Here is a 23,607-nt window from a genome sequence, read left to right on the forward strand (position 1 = left end):
GGGACCTGATGTCCATGCTGCAGGAAATGGCGGGGTACCGGTTGATCAGTTTTTCCACCCTCAAGTGCCACTCTGATGCTCCTCCTATGGTTGGCCATCCGTTCACGGAAACATCTACTGGTCATCCCGATGTAGGCCAAACCACAGGGGCATGTGAGCATGTAGATTACATGATCCAACCGACAGTGTAGGTGATATTTAATGGCCACTTGTCTGCCCGTTTGAGGGTGGGGAAAGGATGAACCTGTGAGCATGGCACTACAGGTAGTACACCCACTGCACTTGTAGCACCCGGGTTTCTGGCTAAGCAGCCAGGTGGCATTGGTTTCGCTTTGTGGGCTAACTGTGGGCCGCATCAACATCTGTTTCAGGTTGGGGCCGCGTCTGTAGGCCATCATAGGTGGGCCATGTTCCTGAAGTTTTAATGCTCGGTCAGTCGCCACTATTGGCCAGTGTTGTCGTAAGCTTTTGTGGATGTCTTGGGACACGTGGTCATAGGTGTTGGTAAAGATCATGCGTTTGCGCTCTTTCGTCGGGTTAGCATGTGCCCTGGTCATATTCTGTTGAGCTTTCGTTAAGCATCTTTGCACAACTGCTCTTGAGTAACCCCTCTCAACGAATTTAGCGGACATTTCAGTTAATTGGGTCTGGAGAATATCGTGGTTGGTGTTATTGCGTATGACACGCATAAATTGCGATACCGGTAAGTTGTTCTTCAGTGCCGGTGGGTGTTGGCTTGTGGCAGCTAGGAGGGTGTTCCTGTCCGTCTCCTTCCTGAACAGACAGGTCTGTATCTGCCCATCTTTGATTGAAATCCTGATGTCCAGGAAGTTTATGGACTCGGCATCAATCTGGTGAGTAAACTGAATTGCATGTGTCCCATCGTTCAAGATGGCCATCATCTGTAGGAACTCAGGTTCTGTTCCACTCCAAAGCAGGAATACGTCGTCGATGAAACGTTTATAGAATCTGATGTTTTCACCAAAACGTGGGAAGATGCGTGTGTGTTCATAGTTAATCATGAAGGAGCCAGCGTAGGAGGGTGCCAGGTTTGAACCCATGGCTGTTCCTGACGTCTGTACATAATAGGTGTTCCCGTACATGAAATGGTTGCAGGTGAGTACTTGGGTAGCCAGGTCAATCAAAAAACCAGTGGGGGGAACCAAGGTGCTTCTCATATCCAATAATTCATGAAGTACTCGGAGACCATCTGCGTGAGGTATTACGGTGTATAGGGAGTGAACGTCCATGGTCACTAGCAACAAGGTGTCAGAGCCAACATCGACCTCCTTCAGTTTTGTCAAGAAATCTTTTGTGTCACGTATATAACTGTTACTGGAAACAATGAGGGGTTGTATAATTTTATCTGTGTAAATGGCCAGGGGTTGCAATAATGAGTTCCTGGCAGAAATTATGGGTCTGCCAGGCGGGTGCGTTACAAACTTGTGGATCTTGGGTATGGTATAGATGATGGGACATACGGGATGTTCTACTGTCAGGAATTCGAAGGTGTTTTTGTCAATGTGCCCTGCTGTTAAGGCATTAGTCAGAATATCGTCCACCTTCTTTTTGAAGGTCGGGATGGGGTTACTGGGTTGTTTCTGGTACGTTTAGCTGTCAGCAAGTTGGCGTAATATCTCGGTATCATAGTCGCTCCAATTCTGAACTACTATGGCCCCTCCCTTGTCCGCTCCCCGTACAACCAAATTTGGGTTGGCTTTGAGTGTTTTAAGTGCCGTCCTTTCAGATTTGGACAAGTTGTCAAATTTGAATTGTCGTGTAGTCATCCCAGACTCATGTTCAACCAGTCTTGAAAAGGTACGGATGCTTGGGTTACTCGAGATGGGGTCAAAAGTGGACGGATTCCTGAATACAGTGGGCTGATTGGCTTCATCAGTGTCACCAAAGTGCTCACGGAGTCTAAGTTTTAGACTAAATTTATACATATCGACTGCCGTGTCAAAGGTGCTATGTGTCCCTGTGGGTACAAATGTCAAACCCCGCGACAAAAGGTGGGTAGTCGCTTCGTCAAGTGGAGTGTCAGATAGATTGAGCACTAGTTCTGACCTCGCCCTTTGCCCTGGCGCCACGTACCTCCCCTTCCTCGGGTGTGGCCTACGTCTCTTTGTCTTTGGCGGACCGAGGCGTTTAAAGGGTCCTGCCCTAAAAAATCGCTCTGTGTGGGGCGAGAGTCAGATAACTCAGTGTCTGAGGCTGATGTTGAAGACCCAGTGTCAAACCTCACTTGTCTTCTCTGCTGCCACCTAGATCGGTTGGCCCTGATCAACCGGTACCCCGCCATTTCCTGCAGCATGGACATCAGGTCCCCACCCTTCGTTGTCGCCTAATCGACTGGGTCCCACAGCCTAAACGTGGTGGCGACAGGATTTTGCTCCTCAAAAAAGTGGAAGCTCGGTGGATTTATAAATTGGGAACTCTAGCACCCCGGGGTCTCAACGAGACTAACTCTTTTTCCATTTTTTTACGATGACCATTTCCCAATGGTCTAACTGAGACTTCTCCATGCGGGCACACTGGTGCTCTCGATTTCCCCTAGGGGACAGTGGTCTAGTGTATTTGTTTTTGTGACTTGTTTTGGATTATGGGTTTCGGCACTGATCTGCTCACACAGGTTGTCTCTCAGTGCACTGACCAGTAGAGACTGTTGATATTGACTGGTGTCACTGTAACTGGCAGTTATAGTGCAGGGTCAATTGCCCAGTCTGGCCTCTGATTTAATGACTTTTTGCCTGTTTTTTTTTTTTTTTTTTTTGTGTGTCTTACATTGAATTCACGGATGACTGGGGTCCTCTGTGAACACGTCGGCAGACCACAGCGGGTCATGCCACAAATACACCTTTCCTTGGTGTTAGGACAATAGATACTTGATGTACTTATGACTATTTGATTTGCTGTACACCTACACGCCGCCAGGATGTTTGATGTTTGGTCCATTGTTACCAGGCATCCACCGCCGCAGTGAAGTAACTGTGGCAATCACCTGGTTATTGAACCAAATTACTTTAAAATAGAAATAAAAATAATAATAAAAATAAATATAATAACAATATAAAAATCCTTTTAAAAAAAATAATAATAATAAAAATAAAAGCATAAAATAATAATAAAAATAATATAAAAGCAAAAGCAAAATTAAAAATAATTAATATCAATATTAGTAAATGACATTGTTATGTTCAATTAAAGCCACCTAACGTTACACACTGTGCATTAATCAGCACTCAGTTTTACAGTTGACATGTTATGGTCGACAGGCAGTCGACACCTGAACATCCTCCATGACGAAAATGGAGGTGCAGCATTCGATTTATACATGTATGGCATTGAACACTCCTGTCTTTATTTAGGTATTTAGCGCAGTATGTTTTGATGTGTCTGCTATACTACATTGCCACATTGGTCTGGTGTCACAGTAAAAAGGCACCCCGCATTTGCTAGTGTTTTGGTAGTGTTTTACATCCCCACACATATGTGGGCTACAAACACAGTTTATATGTATTTATGTACACTTGTAGATGTTTGTTGTTCTGTGTATTTATGCATGTCAACATAAGGGCGGGACTTGCGGGGTTTGGTGCGCGCTGGGTGACACCCATACTGGTCTCCAGCGCCGGTGTATACCCACACGTAATGTTGTTATGCTGTCTCATTTTGTGGGCGGTCCCCACTGTGGGCGCCGTCCCCGACTGACCAATCGTCTCACCAATGTATCAGCCGTCCCCTTAGCTTGACAGCGGCACCCGGAAGTAGCGGGTGCCACGTCATATGCGTTCCACTGGCCGGAAGCCACGTCAGCGTGCGTTCCATGGCCATGAACGCACAGCGCAGATTGGCGCTGAATAGTGATTAATTGCTGGGTATAAATAGCGGGCGCTGGGGGGATGCAGGTTGTGGCCCTGATCCTGTGGATATCCCCTGTTGGCTTCTCTTTGAACCTGGTGACCACCTTTATTTGTTGCAGGACTTGACAGACTCCTTGACAAAGGTCACGGTTAGTGACCGAAACGTTGGAGCATATAGCTCAGGATTGTGCTTATCTTTATTGCTGGTTTTTGATTTATCAGAAGTTTTTTTTCCTGATCTTTATTTATCCACTTAGTGGAGAGTGCTTTTGTCTCACCGCAGAGTGAGACTTTTTTGTCTATACATTTTGGTTACAGGCTAAGAACCTGTATTCCATTAACCCCTTCCTGACACAGCCAGTTTTTGCCTTCCTGACAGAGCCCTTTTTTTCAAATCTGACATGTATCACTTAAGTGGGGATAACTTTTTTTTGCTTTTACTTATCCCAGTGATTTTGAGATTGTTTTCTCGTGACACATTGTACTTCAAATTAGTGGTAAATTTGGGTCGATACAGTCTGTGTTTTTTTGTGAAAAATACCAAAATGTCGTAAAAAAATGGAAAATTTAGCAATTTGCAAAATGTTAAATTTTCTGCTTGTGAGACAAATAATCATACCACTCAAAATAGTTAATAACTAACATAGACCATATGTCTACTTTATGTTTCCATCATTATTTCAACTTCCTTTTAATTTTTTTGGACACTAGGAGGCTTACAATATGAATAGCAAATTCTCAAATTTTCAAGAAAATTTCAAACACTGATTTTTTTAGGGACCAGTTCAGTTCTGATGTGACTTTGAGGGACTTGTATGTGAGACACCCCAATAAATGATGCCATTTCAAAAACTGCACCCCTCACAGTATTCAAAACAGCATTTTGGAAGTTTGTTAACCCTTTAGGTGTTTCACAGGAATTAAAACAAAGTGTAGGTGAAATTTCAAAATTTCATTTTTTTTGCAGATTTGCAATTTTAATACATTTTTCTAAGGAACACAGTAGATTTTACTAGAGAAATGTGACTAAAAATTGATTCCCCCAATTCTTTTGTTTTCATAAATATCCTATATGTGGCCCTAGTGTGCACGTTGACCAAACCACAGGCTTCATAATAGAAGGAGCACCTACTTGATTTTGGAGCCTCCTTTTTATGAGATTATTTTTTAGGCACCATGTAGGTTTCTAGGCACCATAAGATGCTAAAATTTAGGAACCCCCCCACAAGTGACCCCATTTTGCAAACTACACCCCTCAGAAAATTCATCTAGGGGTATAGTGTACATTTCAAACCCCCAGGGGTTTCACCAATTGTGGTACAACTGGGCAGTGAAAATGAAAAATTAAATTTTTTACACAAAAATGCAGTTCTGGCTCAAAAATTTTCATTTTCACAAGGAATGAAGGAGACAAAGCACCCCAAAATCTGTGCCCCAATTTCTCCCGAGTACGCCAATGCCTCACATGTGACCAAAAAATACCATTTGGGTGCATGGCAGGACTCAGAAGGGAAGGAGTGATTTTTGGATTTTGCAGCTCAGATTCTGGTGGAATGTTGGTGGGTGCTATGTCGCATTAGCAAGACCCCCCAAGCACCAATACAGTGGAACCCCCCCACAAGTGACCCCATTTTGCAAACTACACCCCTCAGGGAATTCATCTAGGGGTATAGTGTACATTTCAAACCCCCAGGGGTTTCACCAATTTTGATACAACTGGGCTGTGCAAATGAAAAATTACATTTTTTACACAAAAATGCAGTTCTGGCTCAAAATTTTTCATTTTCACAAGGAATGAAGGAGAAAAAGCACCCTAAAATCTGTGCCCCAATTTCTCCCGAGTACGGCAATGTCTCACATGTGACCAAAAAATACCATTTGGGTGCATGGCAGGACTCAGAAGGGAAGGAGTGATTTTTGGATTTTGCAGCACAGATTCTGGTGGAATGTTGGTGGGTGCTATGTCGCATTAGCAAGACCCCCAAAGCACCAATACAGTGGAACCCCCCCACAAGTGACCCCATTTTGCAAACTACACCCCTCAGGGAATTCATCTAGGGGTATAGTGTACATTTCAAACCCCCAGGGGTTTCACCAATTTTGATACAACTGGGCAGTGAAAATGAAAAATTACATTTTTTTACACAAAAATGCAGTTCTGGCTCAAAATTTTTCATTTTCAGAAGGTATTAAGGAGAAAAAGCACCCCAAAATCTGTGCCCCAATTTCTCCCGAGTACGGCAATGCCTCATGTGTGACCAAAAAATACCAGTTGGGTGCATGGCAGGACTCAGAAGGGAAGGAGTGATTTTTGGATTTTGCAGCACAGATTCTGGTGGAATGTTGGTGGGTGCTATGTCGCATTAGCAAGACCCCCCAAGCACCAATACAGTGGAACCCCCCCACAAGTGACCCCATTTTGCAAACTACACCCCTCAGGGAATTCATCTAGGGGTATAGTGTACATTTCAAACCCCCAGGGGTTTCACCAATTTTGATACAACTGGGCTGTGCAAATGAAAAATTACATTTTTTACACAAAAATGCAGTTCTGGCTCAAAATTTTTCATTTTCACAAGGAATGAAGGAGAAAAAGCACCCTAAAATCTGTGCCCCAATTTCTCCCGAGTACGGCAATGTCTCACATGTGACCAAAAAATACCATTTGGGTGCATGGCAGGACTCAGAAGGGAAGGAGTGATTTTTGGATTTTGCAGCACAGATTCTGGTGGAATGTTGGTGGGTGCTATGTCGCATTAGCAAGACCCCCCAAGCACCAATACAGTGGAACCCCCCCACAAGTGACCCCATTTTGCAAACTACACCCCTCAGGGAATTCATCTAGGGGTATAGTGTACATTTCAAACCCCCAGGGGTTTCACCAATTTTGATACAACTGGGCAGTGAAAATGAAAAATTACATTTTTTTACACAAAAATGCAGTTCTGGCTCAAAATTTTTCATTTTCAGAAGGTATGAAGGAGAAAAAGCACCCCAAAATCTGTGCCCCAATTTCTCCCGAGTACGGCAATGCCTCATGTGTGACCAAAAAGTGGCAGGACTCAGAAGGGAAGGAGTGATATTTGGATTTTGCAGCACAGATTCTGGTGGAATGTTGGTGGGTGCTATGTCGCATTAGCAAGACCCCCAAAGCACCAATACAGTGGAACCCCCCCACAAGTGACCCCATTTTGCAAACTACACCCCTCAGGGAATTCATCTAGGGGTATAGTGTACATTTCAAACCCCCAGGGGTTTCACCAATTTTGATACAACTGGGCAGTGAAAATGAAAAATTACATTTTTTTACACAAAAATGCAGTTCTGGCTCAAAATTTTTCATTTTCAGAAGGTATGAAGGAGAAAAAGCACCCCAAAATCTGTGCCCCAATTTCTCCCGAGTATGGCAATGCCTCATATGTGACCAAAAAATACCAGTTGGGTGCATGGCAGGACTCAGAAGGGAAGGAGTGATTTTTGGATTTTGCAGCTCAGATTCTGGTGGAATGAATGGTGGGTGCTATGTGGCATTAGCAAGACCCCCGAAGCACGGTGAAATGATGAACCTAATAATCCATAGATGTGTAGTATATTTTAAAACACTCCTTTATACATAGGCCGGGTTTGTCGGGGCAAGTTTCACAGTGGAAAATAGTTTCCTTTCTTATTCCCTTTTTATAGCAAACTTTGCACCTTTTTTGTGTCCTGCCCTGTCTTGCAGTGGAGGGGATTTCGTTAGGAAAATGCTGCCCTGGTACAATACGGGGGCCAGTACTAGAAGTACTGGGGCCCTCTGCCTGCTGGTTCCCAAATATTAGGCCCTTTATGACTTCCTCTTGAAAGTGCATAAATGTCCCCCTCTGGCTGGTAGAACGGAATAGCACGTAAGCGTTATACAGTGCCATCTGGATGATATACACGGCCAGCTTCTTGTACCAGATTTTTGTTTTCCGCAGGGCACTGTACGGCTTCAGTACCTGATCTGAAAGATCCACTCCGCCCATGTACCTATTGTAATCTAGGATACAATTAGGTTTTGAGGTGTGGGTACTGGTACCTCGTACAGGGATGGAGGTGGTACTGTCTCCATGAATTGTTGTCAGTATAAGGACATCCCTCTTGTCCTTATATTTGACCAACAACATATTTTCGGTGCATATTCCCCTGCTTTCACCCCTTCTCATTACTTGGGCAATGTGCGTTTTTGGGAGGCCTCTTTGGTTCTTACGCACAGTACCGCAAGCTGCTGTACCTCTTGAACCAAGGGCCTTAAACAGGGGGATGCTAGTGTAAAAGTTATCCACATAGAGGTGATAACCTTTATCCAGGAAGGGGTGCACTAAATCCCAGACAATTTTTCCACTAACACCTACGAGGGAGGGGGGGCATTCTGGCGGTTCAATTCTTGAATCCTTCCCTTCATATACCCTAAACCTGTGGGTGTACCCTGAGGTGCTTTCACACAGCTTATACATTTTTATGCCATACCTTGCCCTCTTACTGGGAAGGTACTGGCAGAATTTAACCCTTCCTTTAAAATGTATAAGGGACTCGTCAATACAAATAAATTTTTCAGGGATGTACATCTCTGCAAATTTGGCACTGAAATGATCAATGACCGGCCTGACTTTGAATAGCCGGTCAAAGGTGGGATCATCTCTGGGTGGGCACAGTGTATTATCGGTGTAATGTAAAAATTTAAGGATTATCTCAAAACGAGCCCGAGTCATGGCCATACGGTAAAATGGGGTGCTGTACAGAACATCTGTACTCCAATATTGCCTAATTTCTGGCTTTTTTACTATGCCCATATGTAACACCAGACCCCAAAACGTCATCATCTCTACTGCATCTACAGGGGTCCACCTAGCAAATGATGACGTGGGGTTTTGAGCAATAAACTGCTGGGCATATAAATTAGTTTGGTCCACCATTAAATTTATAAAATCATCAGAGAAAAATAATTTGAAAAAGTCAATTTCTCTGAGACCTGCTGAATCAAATTGGATTCCTGGGATGGCCAAAAACTCAGGAACCTGGGGCTCAAAATTGTCTGGTGGTGGGGTCCATTCGGGATCAATCATTTGGGGGGGGTCTCAGCTGCTCTACGGGGGCGTCTTTGAGGGTGTCCCTCATCAGCAGAGGAGGAAGAGGAGCTTAAGGCGAATCCTTCAAATTCCCCGCTTGCATCACTGGCTGTGTCAGAGTCAGAGGCAAGCATGGCATATGCCTCCTCCGCTGAATACATTCTTCTGGATGACTGGGATGACATTTGGGATGACATTTGGGATGCCATTTTTATTTTTGTGTTTCTGTAAGTGTAATGTTTCAACACGTGTATAGTGTAGGGGGGGTACAAACTTTATTTCAACACGGGGGGTGTGTAGTGTGTATGTAGTGCAGAAAAAAAAAATACTTTTTACAGGAATTTGATCCCAATAAAAAAAAAAAAAATTGAAGGGGTTAAAAAAAAAAAAAAAAAGGTCCTGCGCCAAAAATTGAGCACAGATGTTGGTCAGTAACGTCCGTCACTGAACAGCGCTCAAAGGCAACAGGAATTTGATCAAAAAAAAAAAAAAATAGATCAACCCTGTGCCGAAAAAGCTGATCAGTGATGTACGTCACTGATCAGCGCACAGTGGCCACAGGACACCCACAAAATCACAGTGTGTGTAAAAAAAAAAAATTAAAAAAAGACCCCACAGCACCCTCAAAAAAAAAAAAAAAAAGGTGATCAGTGATGCGACACTGATTACCAGTGAGGGGCAGCAGGTGCACAACCTTTGGTGCAACTGACAGTGCAACTGGCAGCAACTGACAGGTATATATATAAAAAAAAAAAACCTGCACCCCCAAAAAGTTGCTGATCAGCACAGATATACTGATCAGCACAAAAGGGGGGGTAGCAGACACAAAATATAGCACTCTCTGTCACTATCTCTCACTATCTCTCACTATCTCTCACTATCTCTCACTATCTATCACTCTCTATCACTCTCTATCACTCTCTATCACTCTCTGTCACTATCTGTCACTATCTGTCCCTATCTCTCACGATCTGTGACTCTATGACACTGCTGCAGCAGCACACACAGAAGTCACAAGATCCAGGAAGTATCCAGCTGCTGGCAGCACGCTACCAGCGGTGATCAGCGGTGATCAGGTAAGTTTCAGGCAAGGATCAGGTATGTATCACGACAGATTGGCACGGTGACCGCTCTGCACGCAATTCCAGACCGGAATGGCGTCTGCAGCGCAGTCACCGTTAGTTTAAATCACGCGCCTTGGCTGTGATTGGTCCGTGGGTCCCACGGACCAATCACAGCCTTGGGGGCAGGTGGGGTGAGATGTCGTCGTCACCGATGACCCCCTCATGCCCCCTGACGCCCGGCGGTGATTGACACCTGTGTTACCGAGCGTCTGATTCGCCAGTAACACAGGAAAACGCTGTGAATGGCTGTTCACACTGAACAGCCAATCACAGCGATCGCCGACGGGGGGGCGGCATCGCAGCCCCCCCCTGGGCATGCAGGGACATGTCTGCTGTCAGGGACAGCAGACATCGTCCCTCTGTCACTGCGTCTCGAGACGCAGTGGCACTTTGAAGTCATGACGTATATATACGTCATGTGTCGGGAAGTACATCCCGGCCATGACGTATATATACGTCAAATGTCGGGAAGGGGTTAAGGCACCACACCCATTGTCTTTTTGATGCAAGTGCGAGTGCAGGCTTTGTGGATCTGTGTGTGTATATATATATATATTTATATATATATATATATATATATATATATATATATATATATATATATATATATATATATATATATATATATATATATATATATATATATATATATATAGAAAGATGGAAGAGGCGGCACTCAAATGGTATTTTTTTTTCAAGTGTATAATTATAATTGGCAGCAAAATAATAGGACCAATGTTTCGGGGTCTTGGTCACCCCTTTGTCAAGGTGCAAGTGGAAATCAAATATATATATATATATATGTGTGTGTGTGTGTGTGTGTATGTGTGTATATATATATATATATATGTGTATATATATATATATATGTGTATGTGTGTATATATATATATATATATGTATGTGTGTGTGTGTATGTGTATATATATATATATATATATATATATATATATATATATATATATATATATATATATTTGGCTACATCTGTCACTCAAAGTGTGTTAGTGTGTCTGTAACGCTGGGTGGAGCCTCTGACTCACATGACTGACTCACAGTCTAGGAGTCCAAATAGACAGCAAACTAGGATGTAGTGCCCATTGTAATGGTAAAGCTACAAAAAAGGCCAACAAAATTCTGGCGTGTATTAAGAGGGGAATGGAAACTAGGGACTCAAGGGTAATTATGCCACTATATAAAGCATTGGTGAGACCTCACCTAGAGTACGGAGTACAGTTCTGGGCCCCACACTATTAAAAGGACATCATAGAATTAGAAAAAGTCCAAAGTGAGCAACAAAGCTTATTAGGGGAATGGAGAATTTAGACTACGGGGAGAGATTAAGCAATTTGGGACTATTTACATTAGAAAAGAGACGTTTAAGGGGGGACATGCTCAACATGTACAAGTATATCAAGGGCCAATATAAGAAACTGTCACACACCCTCTTTTCTACTAGAAAGGAATCTAGGATGCGAGGGCATGAGTATAGATTAGAAGAAAAAAGATTTCATTCAGCTAGTAGAAAGAATTTCTTTACGGTCAGAACAGTCAAACTCTGGAACTCTCTTCCCAGAGAGGTGGTAACGGCTGGCTCATTAAATGCGTTCAAGGCAAAGTTGGACAAACATTTACTGGAGAAAAACATCCATGGGTACAAATAAGAAATATAAATTGTCTGTAAAATACCAGAACCTACCAAATCAGCAATGGATATCTATACCAGGTTGAACTAGATGGACGCAAGTCTTTTTTCAGCCTTACCTACTATGTAACTATGGGGTTTATTCTAGTTCATTCTTTCTGACAAAATCCTTCTTAGATGGACAAAACCATGTTCACTGCAGGGGGCAGATGTAACATGTGCAGAGAGAATTAGATTTGGGTGAGTTCTTTTGTTTCTGTGCAGGGAAAATACTGACTGCATGATTTTACACTTCAATATAGATCTCACTTTGAAGAAAAACCCCACCCAAATCTAATTCTCTCTGCACAAGTTACTTCTGCCCCACCCGCAGTGCACATGGTTTTGTCCATCTAAGAAGGATTTTGTCAGAAAGAATGGACTAGAATAACCCCCTATGTAACATGACAGAGAACCAGCCCAGTGAGCACACAGTGCCAGACACCCTCTGCCTCCCCATGTTGCCCAGCTACTCCACAGCCACCAGGTGAGCACCCCCCCCCCCTCCTGCGGCAAAACAACACCCACCCCCGCATCCCCCCCCTCCCGCGATTCACGGCACACACCCCCACCCCTCACGACCCCCCCTCCCCCGATTCGCGAACATCCCCCCCTGGGATTCACGGCAACCCCAGGATTAAATGGCACATGCAAAACACTGACATGGCTATGGTCGACAATGAAAAAGGTTGACATGAGTTTTTGAAGATTTATTTTTCATTTTTTGAATGTTTTCACATTCATTCTCATGTGTCGACATGGACACCAATGAAGTGCCACACTTATGTCAACATTTACATGTGTTGACCTTTCTGTGTTGATTTTTTCTTGTGGAGATTCGTGGCAACCCCCCTCAACCTCACGCAATTCGCGGCACACCCCCCACCCCCGCGACCCCTCCCGCAATTCGCTGCACCCCCCCCCCCCCCCCCCGCGCGACCCCCCCCCTCCCGTGATTAAGGGGGCGCAGCCCCTTACGACGGTGTGAAGAGCGCCCGCAGGTGTGTAAATTTAATGTGTATACATTAAAATTTGTGCTGTAATGTTGCAAGAACTAAATCAATTTAAAGTTAACTACACTAAGAATTTTATTTTTCATCCTAGATTAAATTTTTTGAAAATCCTTTTTATTGGATGACCCAATGTACATTATAGCATTTGTGCCAAGACTACTTATTGTAAGCAGAAGCATTGGAAACTAAATATGATAAAATGTATCATACCTTCAACAGTGATATTCCTCTCCCCTCGCACCAAATAAAAAAAATAAAAAAAAACTTTCATGTATCAATCTAAAATGTATTTATTTTTACTTCTATTCAGGTATGAACCCAAAGAATGCAGGACTGATATCCACTGGTAAAGAAGCAAATAATTCCAACTGGAGCAGTGCATTCTCCTCAAAACCGCTTGCTCCAGTAGGTGGTGGAGTTACATTTAATAGGAACAATGCAGGTAAAATTTGTGCTCAAGAAAACGTGGGGTCAATTTACTAAAGCTTTTAAACATGAATAGAGGTCATGCTGCCCATAGCAACCAATCATATTATGTCTAGCATTTCTCTATGGCATCCCAGAAAATTATAGACCTAATCTGATTGGTTGTTATGGGCATCATCACCTCTTTTCATTTTAAAAGTTTTAGCAAATTTACCCATAAGAGTAGATAATGCAGGTATTACAAGGCATTATGGAGGTCTCGATTAACCTTATTTGTATGCTAGTTATGAAGTATCTTTCAAGTGCCATTATTACATTTTAATTTAAAAATAAACTAATTTCAGGCTTATATTAGAAACCTGCATGGAAATATAGGGGTTAATGTAATAGCCTACAGGCACTGGCAAGATTCTGGCTAGTCTGGCAATCATTTAAAAAGCAAAATCAACATGGCTTTCCCTATTAAATGACTGACACTTTAAACCAGGGCTGCCTTTCAGGATTTTGTGGATGTCTGCAAGTTGCAGGCAATTCCATATACCTCCATCTATGTTTTCACACCGTTGTAGAGCTATATGTATCTCATGATGTGGCTGCCTCTGCTTTGGTAGTATGGGCCTGATTCAGGTTGGTTTGCAGAAGTGAAATACTTCTTTAATGGACATAGCCATGCTGCACTGCAGGTGGGGCAGATGTAACATGTGCAGAGAGAGTTAGATTTGGGTGACTTATTTTGTTTCTATGCAGAGTGTAAATTCTGGATGCTTTATTTTTACACTGCAATATAGATATCAAAGTATCTATCTCTGCCCCACCTGCATGGCACATGGTTGTCTCCATTAAAGTAGGAGTTTACTTTTGCAAACAAACTGATTCATCCCCTATATGTGCCAAGTTTACTACTTGTCATCATCATCAACTTGCACCTGCCTTACATATCTCCTATATATTTAGCCAGAACTGTCAATCATGTGTGTGTATAACGCTGGGCAGAGTTACAGTCAACTCTGCCCCCCACCCAGCGTTATACATACACAATCTTTTTGCCTCCACTCCCTTACCGTATGCCCCATTTCCGGCAGTATCACTTCGCTGGAGCGCTGGGCCAGCCGCTGCTGCAGGGACACCTGACAGCTGGAAGGCTCTCCCTGCCTTCCGGCTGTTAGTATGTGGCTGCCGCTCATAGGGGTGCGTATGCAGAGCCGGCCCTAGCCTAAATGATGCCCTAGGCAAGATTTTGGCTGGTGCCCCCTAGCACCGCCACTAGTTCCGCCTCTGACCCTGCTCACCTTTCCCATCACCATCAACCCTCATCATAGCAGTCATCATTTTGGTGCCCCTACCCGCAATGTTTTACATAGAAACAGCGCGCACATTCGGTGCGGAGCCCAAACAGGGGTGTGTTCTTGCTGGGAAGGGGCATGGCCACACAATAGTACCCCCGATTCAAATTATGCCACACAGTAGTGCAACTTTATTCACATTATATCATGCGATGGTGTCCCTTATTCACGTTACATCACACAGTAGTACCACTTTACCTTATATACATTACGCCTCACATTATACCCTTAGAAAAAAATCCTGAGAAAATATTGTATTTTAAGCACCTCCATGGCAACTCTGCAACCCAGCACAAACCAGTGTGTGCTGGGCAGAGGAGAAGAGCTGCAGCTGCTGCTGTCACTTAAGGGGAGGGGGCCCGGGGCCCCCACTGGGCCCTTTCATCCGACTTTGGCCTGGGTAATTTGTACCCCCTACCCCTTTCTCTTGGCACCCCTGATAATACCACACAGTAATGCCCCTTACACATGACACAAATTATTAATGTCCTTATAATAATGCCACTTACACAGTATGCCAACCTTTATTAATGCCCTTCATAAACATAATGACACACATAATGCCCCTTGCACAAATGTTGCACATTATTAATGCCCTTATACACATGTGCTGAATTTGTTTTTGTGGGGGACTTACGTGCTATATTGTATGTGGGGTAGGGACCCTATGGGCTGTATCATTATCTGTCTGGGGGAGGACCTATGTGCTGTATTATAAGTGGCGGGCCCTATGTGCTTTATCATTATCTGTTAAGGGGAACCTATGTGCTGTATTATCTAGGGAGAGGGCTATTTGCTGAATTATTCTTTGGGGGGGGGAGGCTATTGTCTGTGTATTACTATCTGTGGGGGGGACCTACGGTATGTGCTCTATTATTGGGTGGGGGACTCATGTGCTGTATTGGTGGGTTAGGGTTCGGCCGGCTGTATTTCCCCTGCAGTTCAGGCTTTGTCTCCACACATGCTACCGTGTCCAGTGTGATGCCATATTGTGTACAGTGTTGTGTATAGTGTAAGGGCCATTACAGTGTTTGATGTAATGTGTAAGGGAAATTACGTTGAATAGCGATGTATAGTTTCAGTGGCATTACGGTGTGGTGTATAGTGTAACTGGCATTGCAGTGTGTGGCTTATAGTGTAAGTGGCATTACGGTGTGTGACATATAATGTAACCAGGCATATAGTGTAAGGTGTATTGCAGTGTGTGAAGTATAGTTAAGTGGCATTACGGTGTGTAGCGTATAGTGTACGGGGCATTACTGTGTGTGTCGTATAGTGGAAGGGGCATTACAGTGTGTGTCGTATAGTGGAAGGTGCATTACGGTGTGTGGCGCGCAGTGTAAGTGGCATTACAGTGTGGGGCATCTAGTGTAAGGTGCATGACGGTGTGGTGTATAGTGGAAGGGCCAATATGGTGTGGAATATAGTGAAGGGTGCATTACTGTGTGTGGCAGAATCTCTAATGGCCATCACGATGTGGGGTGTAATGTGCAATGACCATCACGGTATAAGTGTAGTGCAGAGCAGTGGCACCACACCCGCCACTCCCACTCCTGCAGTATTTCCCCACCTGCGCCTCCTACACAAACCATATCTCACAGTTCACAGTTTAAGGGGGCGCAGTCCCTTACGACGGTGTGAAGAGCGCCCGTAAGGTGCGATGAATCACCTAGTACAATATACTTTGTGATATGCTCCTCCAGAAAAAGTGCAGCCTTCAAAGAAAGGAGAATATCACAACTCCAAAAAGAGTTCTCTGGTTTGTGACACGATCTGTAGTTCTTGTGTTCTTTATTAAATTCCTCAATTTTATAGAGGATAAATCAGCAAAAAATAGTTATGCTATGCATGTTCTATTTATTATTTTTATATGGGTAAGAATTTTAACAAAAGGGATGTTTTTTTTTATTTTGTAGTATGTTAATGCATGCTATTGTACGAACTGTAAACATCAAATGTTAAATAGTTTTTTTTCTGAAAGTAAATAAAATTAACATATATGTGAATAACAATTAACATCTAAATTATATATATAAATCTTGTGTACACAACTAGAGTACTAAAATAAAACCCAAACCAAATGATGAATAAAGTACGAAATAGTTACTCCAAGGAATACTAATGGAATATAGTTTTAAAATTATGTTCTCACTGTAGGTACACAAAGAGATTTGCTCAATTCTTTTTAAAAATCAATTGTGGCATCTTTGGTTTTTTCTTTCTTTCTGGAAGTCGTGTGTGTTTATATCACTGAATTGTGAAAGCTACATAAGTGTATGGTCATTTTGCAGGTACTTTAGGAGGATTTGTAGGACCAGCATACAATACAACAGGAGGATATATCTCAACATTTCACAAGAAGGAGGTGGGATCGGCGGGACAAAGAATACAGCTTGCACCAATTGGGACTGCAACAAGTAAGTTTTTTTTGTGTGTGTGTGAGTGTAAATTACTGTGCTTAAAGGGTGTAAGAAAAAAGTAATGGGCAGGAATGGGGTTCCCTTTCAGCAGGGTCTGATTTTCAGAACAAAGGATAAATATGATTTTCGTTTTCGGGCTATTCCAGATCTATAAATTATCAAAATACAAACAGAATTCAGCACAGATGGTTAAATAAAAAAAAAACTATGATATTAAGTCACCTGTGCTCAAGCATGCAAATCACTAAACAATTTATAGGTGGAAAGGACACTGTCTACAGCTAACAAAAGTACATATAAATAATAAAAAAAATATCCCTTTATTGTTGTAGTGTATGGTTAAACATCTCATGGTTGAGTGACACAATAGTTCTTCTTTTAAGGTAGTTCCAAGGTGTAATTCACTAAGTCAATGTAAAATAAATATTCACGATGACACAGGAGTTCTGTCTGTTCCTAAATAACAACAAATAAAATCAAAACCCGTTTAAAAATAGATGCTAAAACTAATCACTATGGATAGGCATATAAATATCCTTACAAAGGCTTAAGATTGCCTAAAAAAACAAGTGGTTCTTATCTGCCATCCAATTCGACATCATTGTGTACATCCAAGATGGGAGAATACATACAATAATTTTACAAAACCAACTGATTTAGGTTTCTACATATCAATGACCAGCTGCATCATGAGAATTGGCACTGTGCTATTCCTGTGGGCCAACTATAAAGATAATTGCACGGAGGGGTTCTCCCTTGTGTAAGCTATGAGATGGTCAACAAATTTCTAAGTAGTGGCTATAACATGGAACAGGTTGGAAATCTCTGTAAAAAATTAACAATTCTAAACATGAAGACTTTATTGCTTAACAATAATAAATAAGAGAAGACATTTTAATAGGCATTTATCACAGATTCAATGATCAGCATAGACCAGGGGTTCTCAAACTATTTTGCTCTGGGACCCCATTAGACAATAAAAATAATAACAGGACCCCAGCAAGTTACTAAAGAAGGTCATCACATCACATGTGTAGTCAGCAGACAGCACATACATGGCAGCATTGTGGAAGCACAAACTGATGTGAGAAGTCTAAAATAACAGACAACTCAACAGATCTTTCAGTGACTTTGAATCACTGACTGAGATTAGAAAAGTCATCAGCCTGATGGTCAGCAACATGGAGTCGCGAGCCCATGCTGAGAAGGTCGGGACCCACTTTAGGGTCAGGACCCACAGTTTGAGAACCACTGCCATAGACCCATTGAAAATGTAATAAAAAGACAGTGGGTGCTCTTAAGGAAAATCGGATTTGGCAGTGTCCTTTCCACCTATACTTATACTATTTAAGAGAATACCCTCAAAAATCCTTATTTAACTTTGATATCATTAAAACCTGGATTTGTGCGTGTGCCTTGGGGACTGAGGTTGGGAATTCCTGCTCTTGGACCTATTTGGTATTTTTTGTGGATAGGTGTATGAGAAATTTGTAACATGTCCCATAGAAATTCCAAATGTTCCTTTTACTATGTGAACCTCCTTACTCTTTTAGTTTTAAATTGTTTTTCTTCCTATATTCTTTTCTTTCTTTTTCCTTTTCTATCCTATCAGCTTTACCCATCAACAGTGATGCTGTGAATGGTAAACCAAAAATTTTGAAACCTAAGCCCACATGCCAAAAGGCAGTAGTTGAAAATATTTCAGGTAATTTCTCTTTCTGTAGTATTGTGTACGGCACACAATGTAACTCTTACTAGGTGACCCATGCTGTCTATTGTTTTATCTTCTTCCTCTGTATTTACATTTCAACACTTACCTTCTTATCATTATCTGAGAACAAAGGTATTGAACATTTTAGTGGCATGTACCTCTCCTGTCAATGATTATTGTAGAAGTACAGTCCTACATAGAGTGGGCTTTTTGCAGAATTTGGACAGTTTTCATTGAAAGCCATGTACAAACATGCAATGTGCTAGCAGTTTAGCCATAAGTGCACCGTGTGTACACCCCTTTTGCCCTGCAGCGTCGCTATTGCCCGGTGAAATAGACTGTGCAGGTTAAGCAATTTTGACTATGCCGCCGCACAGTGTATTTGGCCTATGGACAATTTGGCCACAGTTCAAATCATCCATGGTCAAAATAGTCCATGGGCATAGACAAAATCGGCAAAGTGAAAATTGCTTTACCCTGATACCATGTGTACACCCCCTTAAATGTGAATGTAAAATGCAGTCTGAAAAAATAAATGCATTTTGCTACCTATGCAGAATTGGGATTCAGTATGAAATCCCGAATGGGTCATTATACAGACAAAATCCTGACATTTAAAATCCCAACAAGGTCAAAAGACCGACATTTAGAATATACAGGTGAAACAGTCAACATGACTTTGTGTCGACAGGTCGACATGGTTTTTTTCACTGTTTTTTTTACCCGACTGTCGACACGTTCGACATGGACACAGTTGGAAGTGAACCGCAGCCCCTCGCATCGCTCGCTATGCTTCGGGCACACTATATTATTCTCCCACCACGCCCTAGTGGATGGTAGGGCATGAAATACTGCCTGTCGGCACATGTCGGGTCAAAAAAACAGTGAAAAAAACCATATGGACCTCGCCACCTGTTGACACAGTCATGTTGACTGTTTCACCTGTACATTCTATGTCGGGATTTTGACTGCATCCCCAGAATTGACTACCTTTATAAGATGTAACTTAAAAAAGGGTGCCAGGTGACTGCCTGGCAGTTGGGATTCCCCCACAGGAGGAGAATAGAACCTGTGGAGAGTGCAGCGCAATGGGCTACTTTTCACTCTCACCCCCTGTCGGTATACCGGTGGTCGGGATTCTAATGTCTGTATTCTGACCATCATAATCCCGACAGGCCGTCATACCACACCCCTTAAAGAATATTGGGTACTTATGTAATATCTGGACTCCCGTTTTTCTTATGAGACCGCGTCCCCTCGCGGGGCTCGCTTCGGGCACGGTGGCTTGCTGCGCTCGCCACACTATATAAAATCAACTCCATGCGTAGTTGGATAGTAGGGGTATGAAAAAATGGGGTGCATTTAACATGGGAGCCCAGATAATACATAAGTACCGAATATTGCCCTCTTCTTTATAGGGCTACAGTACAGTGCATCACCAGGCTATATTAGTGGCTGTAGTAGCTTGCCGCAAGCTGGGCATCACACAGTGGCCGGACCTCTGTTCCAAAAATGCTACAGCGTGTCGTGACTGCAGTGTAAATCTGTGCAAGGTGCACTAGTTGTATAGAATCACACAGGGACAGGCAGCCTTTCTTTGACCAGCCGGCCCAAAAAGCTTAAAAGTGAGCAAACCCAGGGGTCACATGTCACCTTTCCCCCCAGCTCTGCCCGCCACTGCATGTGAGTATCTTTCAAATATATAGAAGTCCTAAAGTTCTCAGTCCACTGACCAGCAAGAAAGATTTCATTTTGATGATGCTGTTGATGAATCTTCCTATTCAGATGCTGTATTTTTTTTCTCTTTTTCTGCGGTGCAAGACAAGGAAACTTTTCCATGAAAGTTATCTTCATATTCTATGAAAGTAATGTTAGTCAGATCAAGATAAATATTGGTCTTATACTGAAATCAAGAAATGTTTCTGGAAATTATGCTGGCGGGCTGTGGAGTGAGTGTGAACATGGATTATATGGTGCACCTAACTGCTGAGTGCTAAGTGGAATAACAGTGGCAGAAAGAAGCTTGGTTAAGCAAATAGTATAATGCAGTCACTGTGCAAAAAAGCTGTAACCATAATTTTGTAAAACAGAAGAATAAAATTATCTATCTATATATTATTCATCAAACATGTTTCGGGCATATGTGGCCCGTCCTCAGGGATCGTATGTGTGTGTATATGTGTGTGTGTGTGTATATATATATATATATAAGAATATATAATATACAGCCACAGAGCTTAATGCATTTTAGACACAGGTTCTTCATCAGAAGTGTTATAGAACGATGGCTCCTCTCATCCAGAAGGCACAGCATGCACTGTGATCTGTCTTGCAGCACATGCTGTCTCGCATGCTGTCTCTAATTCTTTCAGACCGCTTTTGGGGGGGTTTGTTTACAAATAATTTTCTGTTCTGGCCTGTTTGCACAGACCATTACTACGCACGGGGACCAATGTTTGTCATATGCTCAGCAGCCATGGTGAACAGACACGCACCCAAGACAGCGGGAGGGGGAGCGGTAGCGGATAGTTGCGCCCATGGGAGCGCTCAGCATTTCAAGGACGTTCCCATGACACCGCCGGGCCTTCCCATGGAAATCGGCCCATGACGTGGGTGCCTGAAGCAGGCAGCTGACATCACCAGATGTCAGCTGCCCGTCCACTTCCTGCCAAATGTCCACGCAGATCTAAGGTTACCTTAGAGTAACCCTTAGATGCACATGTGCCTTCCACATAATTTGATGGTTGGCGACCATCGAATGATGTGGGTGTTCCCCTACAGCAGTGGTAGCCAACTACGGTCCTCGAGAGCTACCAACAGTTCACATTTTCCAGACAACCTAGCTGCTGCAAAGGTGAACTCATTACTAGCTGAAACATTTTCAAAGATCCACAGGTGGAGCTAATTACTTCACTTGTGATTCTGTGAGGAGATCTGGAAAACATTAACTGTTGGTAGCTCTTGAGGACTGGAGTTGGCTACCCCAGCCCTACAGCCTGCGAGGGGGCGGGCAGATCAGCGTTTGCAGAGTGGTGTCTGGCAAGGCCTCATATTCCATACCATTTTTTTTTTTTAAAGAGGTGCCTTTCTGAGCAATCTTTAAAAAAAGGGTAATGTATATGCTTAATATCATTAACAATGTGCGCTCCTGCACATTGTTAACGACCCCCCCTATTGCCTGAATTTGGCTTTGTAGTCAACGGTATGTATGTTCTAAACGATATTGGTTAACTATATTGCTCAGTGTTTACGAACTATATATATCATCCATCCGCGGCAGCGACAATTGTTAACTATTTCAGTGCGGGTCGTTTTGTGTGTATGGGTAAGGGATGCTTGCATTGGGGCTAATAGGATAGCCCCAGCTGAATTTATTAGCAATGGTGAAGCACCGCTTCTAATAGGATAACGCCCTGTGCAAGCGAACTAGCCCCTTTCTTAGTATTTTATTCAGTAAATGACATGTATTTCACACTGGCCAGGAAACATATTAGATTAATATTTTGAAAATATTAATGATTTTCCCTCTATCGATTTCAGATTATGACACATGGAAAACAAAACCTATGCGTTCTCAATTACCAGCTCAACCCTACAAGCCAGCAGCTAAAAACCTCTCTGTGTTAAACCGACCACAACCAATTCATGGAAGGACTGACTGGGTTGCAAAGTATGGTAGTCATCGTTAGAAGTAGTCAATGGACAGATTTTTTTTACAATGTAGAAAATAGAAACTTTACATTAGTGCTCAATTTTTCTTCATTTTCTAGGATTCCAAAACTGTAAATATGGCAGAACAGTACCAAGAAAAGTCATGCAAACTTATTTAATTTATAGGAAAACAAAATAGTAAACATTAGACACTTAATAATGGTTTGAAGTACTGGAATTACCTTTGATAATACAAATAGTGAATAATGTCACAAAAGAAATTAGAAGATTCATTGGTTCATTATGATATACTGTATGAAAAGACCTTCATAGCGGAAATAGTTGTTTACAAGCAATGGAAAGACACAAGGGAATCATGTTTTTATTGAAGCTATTATATTCCTCTTGGAAAGATATTAAAAGTTAACAAGGTTTGTGAATATTTCAATGGATGAAGCCAGAAATCAATTTCACAAAATGGCTTCCTCCTCTTTTTGACTGTGGATCATGATATGCAGTCCTGGAAAGTGTGCAGGGAAAAGACGCCCAGTACTGGATGACAGGACTATCCACAAGGAACATATCCACATACATTAAAGCCTTGCAAGTGGTTTAAGCAGTCTGTTACTATCACAAAATCATATTAACCGTTAAGGAAAATGTTTACTAATATAGAAAGATTATGTTAGGTATGACCAATAAAGTCTAATTTAATTATTTCCAGAAGCTTCCAGTCCAGTTTGTTGTACAAGATCAAAATATGTTTTAACCACACATACTGTGTTCTATCCATTACGCATGTGCTGACCCAAGATTTATTTTGTTTCAGAATTTTCCAGTTTTATTTATTTTTTGTAACTCAGTGGATGAGTCCCATGGAATTTGTCACATTGTTCTAGCATTATTCATTACATGCCTAATAACATTTTGTGGACTAAAATTATACCTTCGTATGACCATTACTGTACTGTATATGAATGTTTATTATTAGTTGTACATTTATATGCAATGTGTTAAAGTGACCAATTAGATCATGGGTCTTCAAACTGTGGCCCTCCAGATGTTGTGAAACTACATGTTCCAACATGCATTGCCACATTTTTTCCTATAAGAGCATGCCAAAACTGTCAGGGCATGCTGGGACATGTAGTTCCACAACATCTGGAGGGCCACAGTTTGAAGACCCATGAATTAGATAGTAATATTGCCAGGGTACCCCTGAAAGGCTAAAAGTCCAGAACTTATCCAATGTACTAACCTACTTATGGAGGTTATGATCCTCTTG

General features: G+C 42.3%; 1 protein-coding gene across 6 annotated transcripts in view; it reads left to right on the forward strand.

Moving 5' to 3' along the window:
* The window catches only part of MAK (male germ cell associated kinase), a 172,473-nt gene extending 149,432 nt beyond the window's left edge, over positions 1-23,041 (forward strand). For 5 of the 6 annotated variants that reach the window (XM_083187931.1, XM_083187930.1, XM_083187933.1 and 2 more), the window contains 4 exons: positions 13,082-13,213; positions 16,832-16,957; positions 18,573-18,665; positions 22,212-23,041. In XM_083187931.1, coding sequence (XP_083044057.1) covers positions 13,082-13,213; positions 16,832-16,957; positions 18,573-18,665; positions 22,212-22,360 — 500 coding nt within the window. In that variant the 3' untranslated portion in view covers positions 22,361-23,041. The remainder of the gene's footprint in view (positions 1-13,081; positions 13,214-16,831; positions 16,958-18,572; positions 18,666-22,211) is intronic. The other variant, XM_083187934.1, reaches the window with a different exon arrangement.
* Positions 23,042-23,607: the final 566 nt, after the last annotated feature.

The sequence above is a fragment of the Crinia signifera genome, chromosome 5 (genome assembly GCF_055691185.1).
Source record: "Crinia signifera chromosome 5, ASM5569118v1, whole genome shotgun sequence".
Taxonomy (NCBI): Eukaryota; Metazoa; Chordata; class Amphibia; order Anura; family Myobatrachidae; genus Crinia; species Crinia signifera.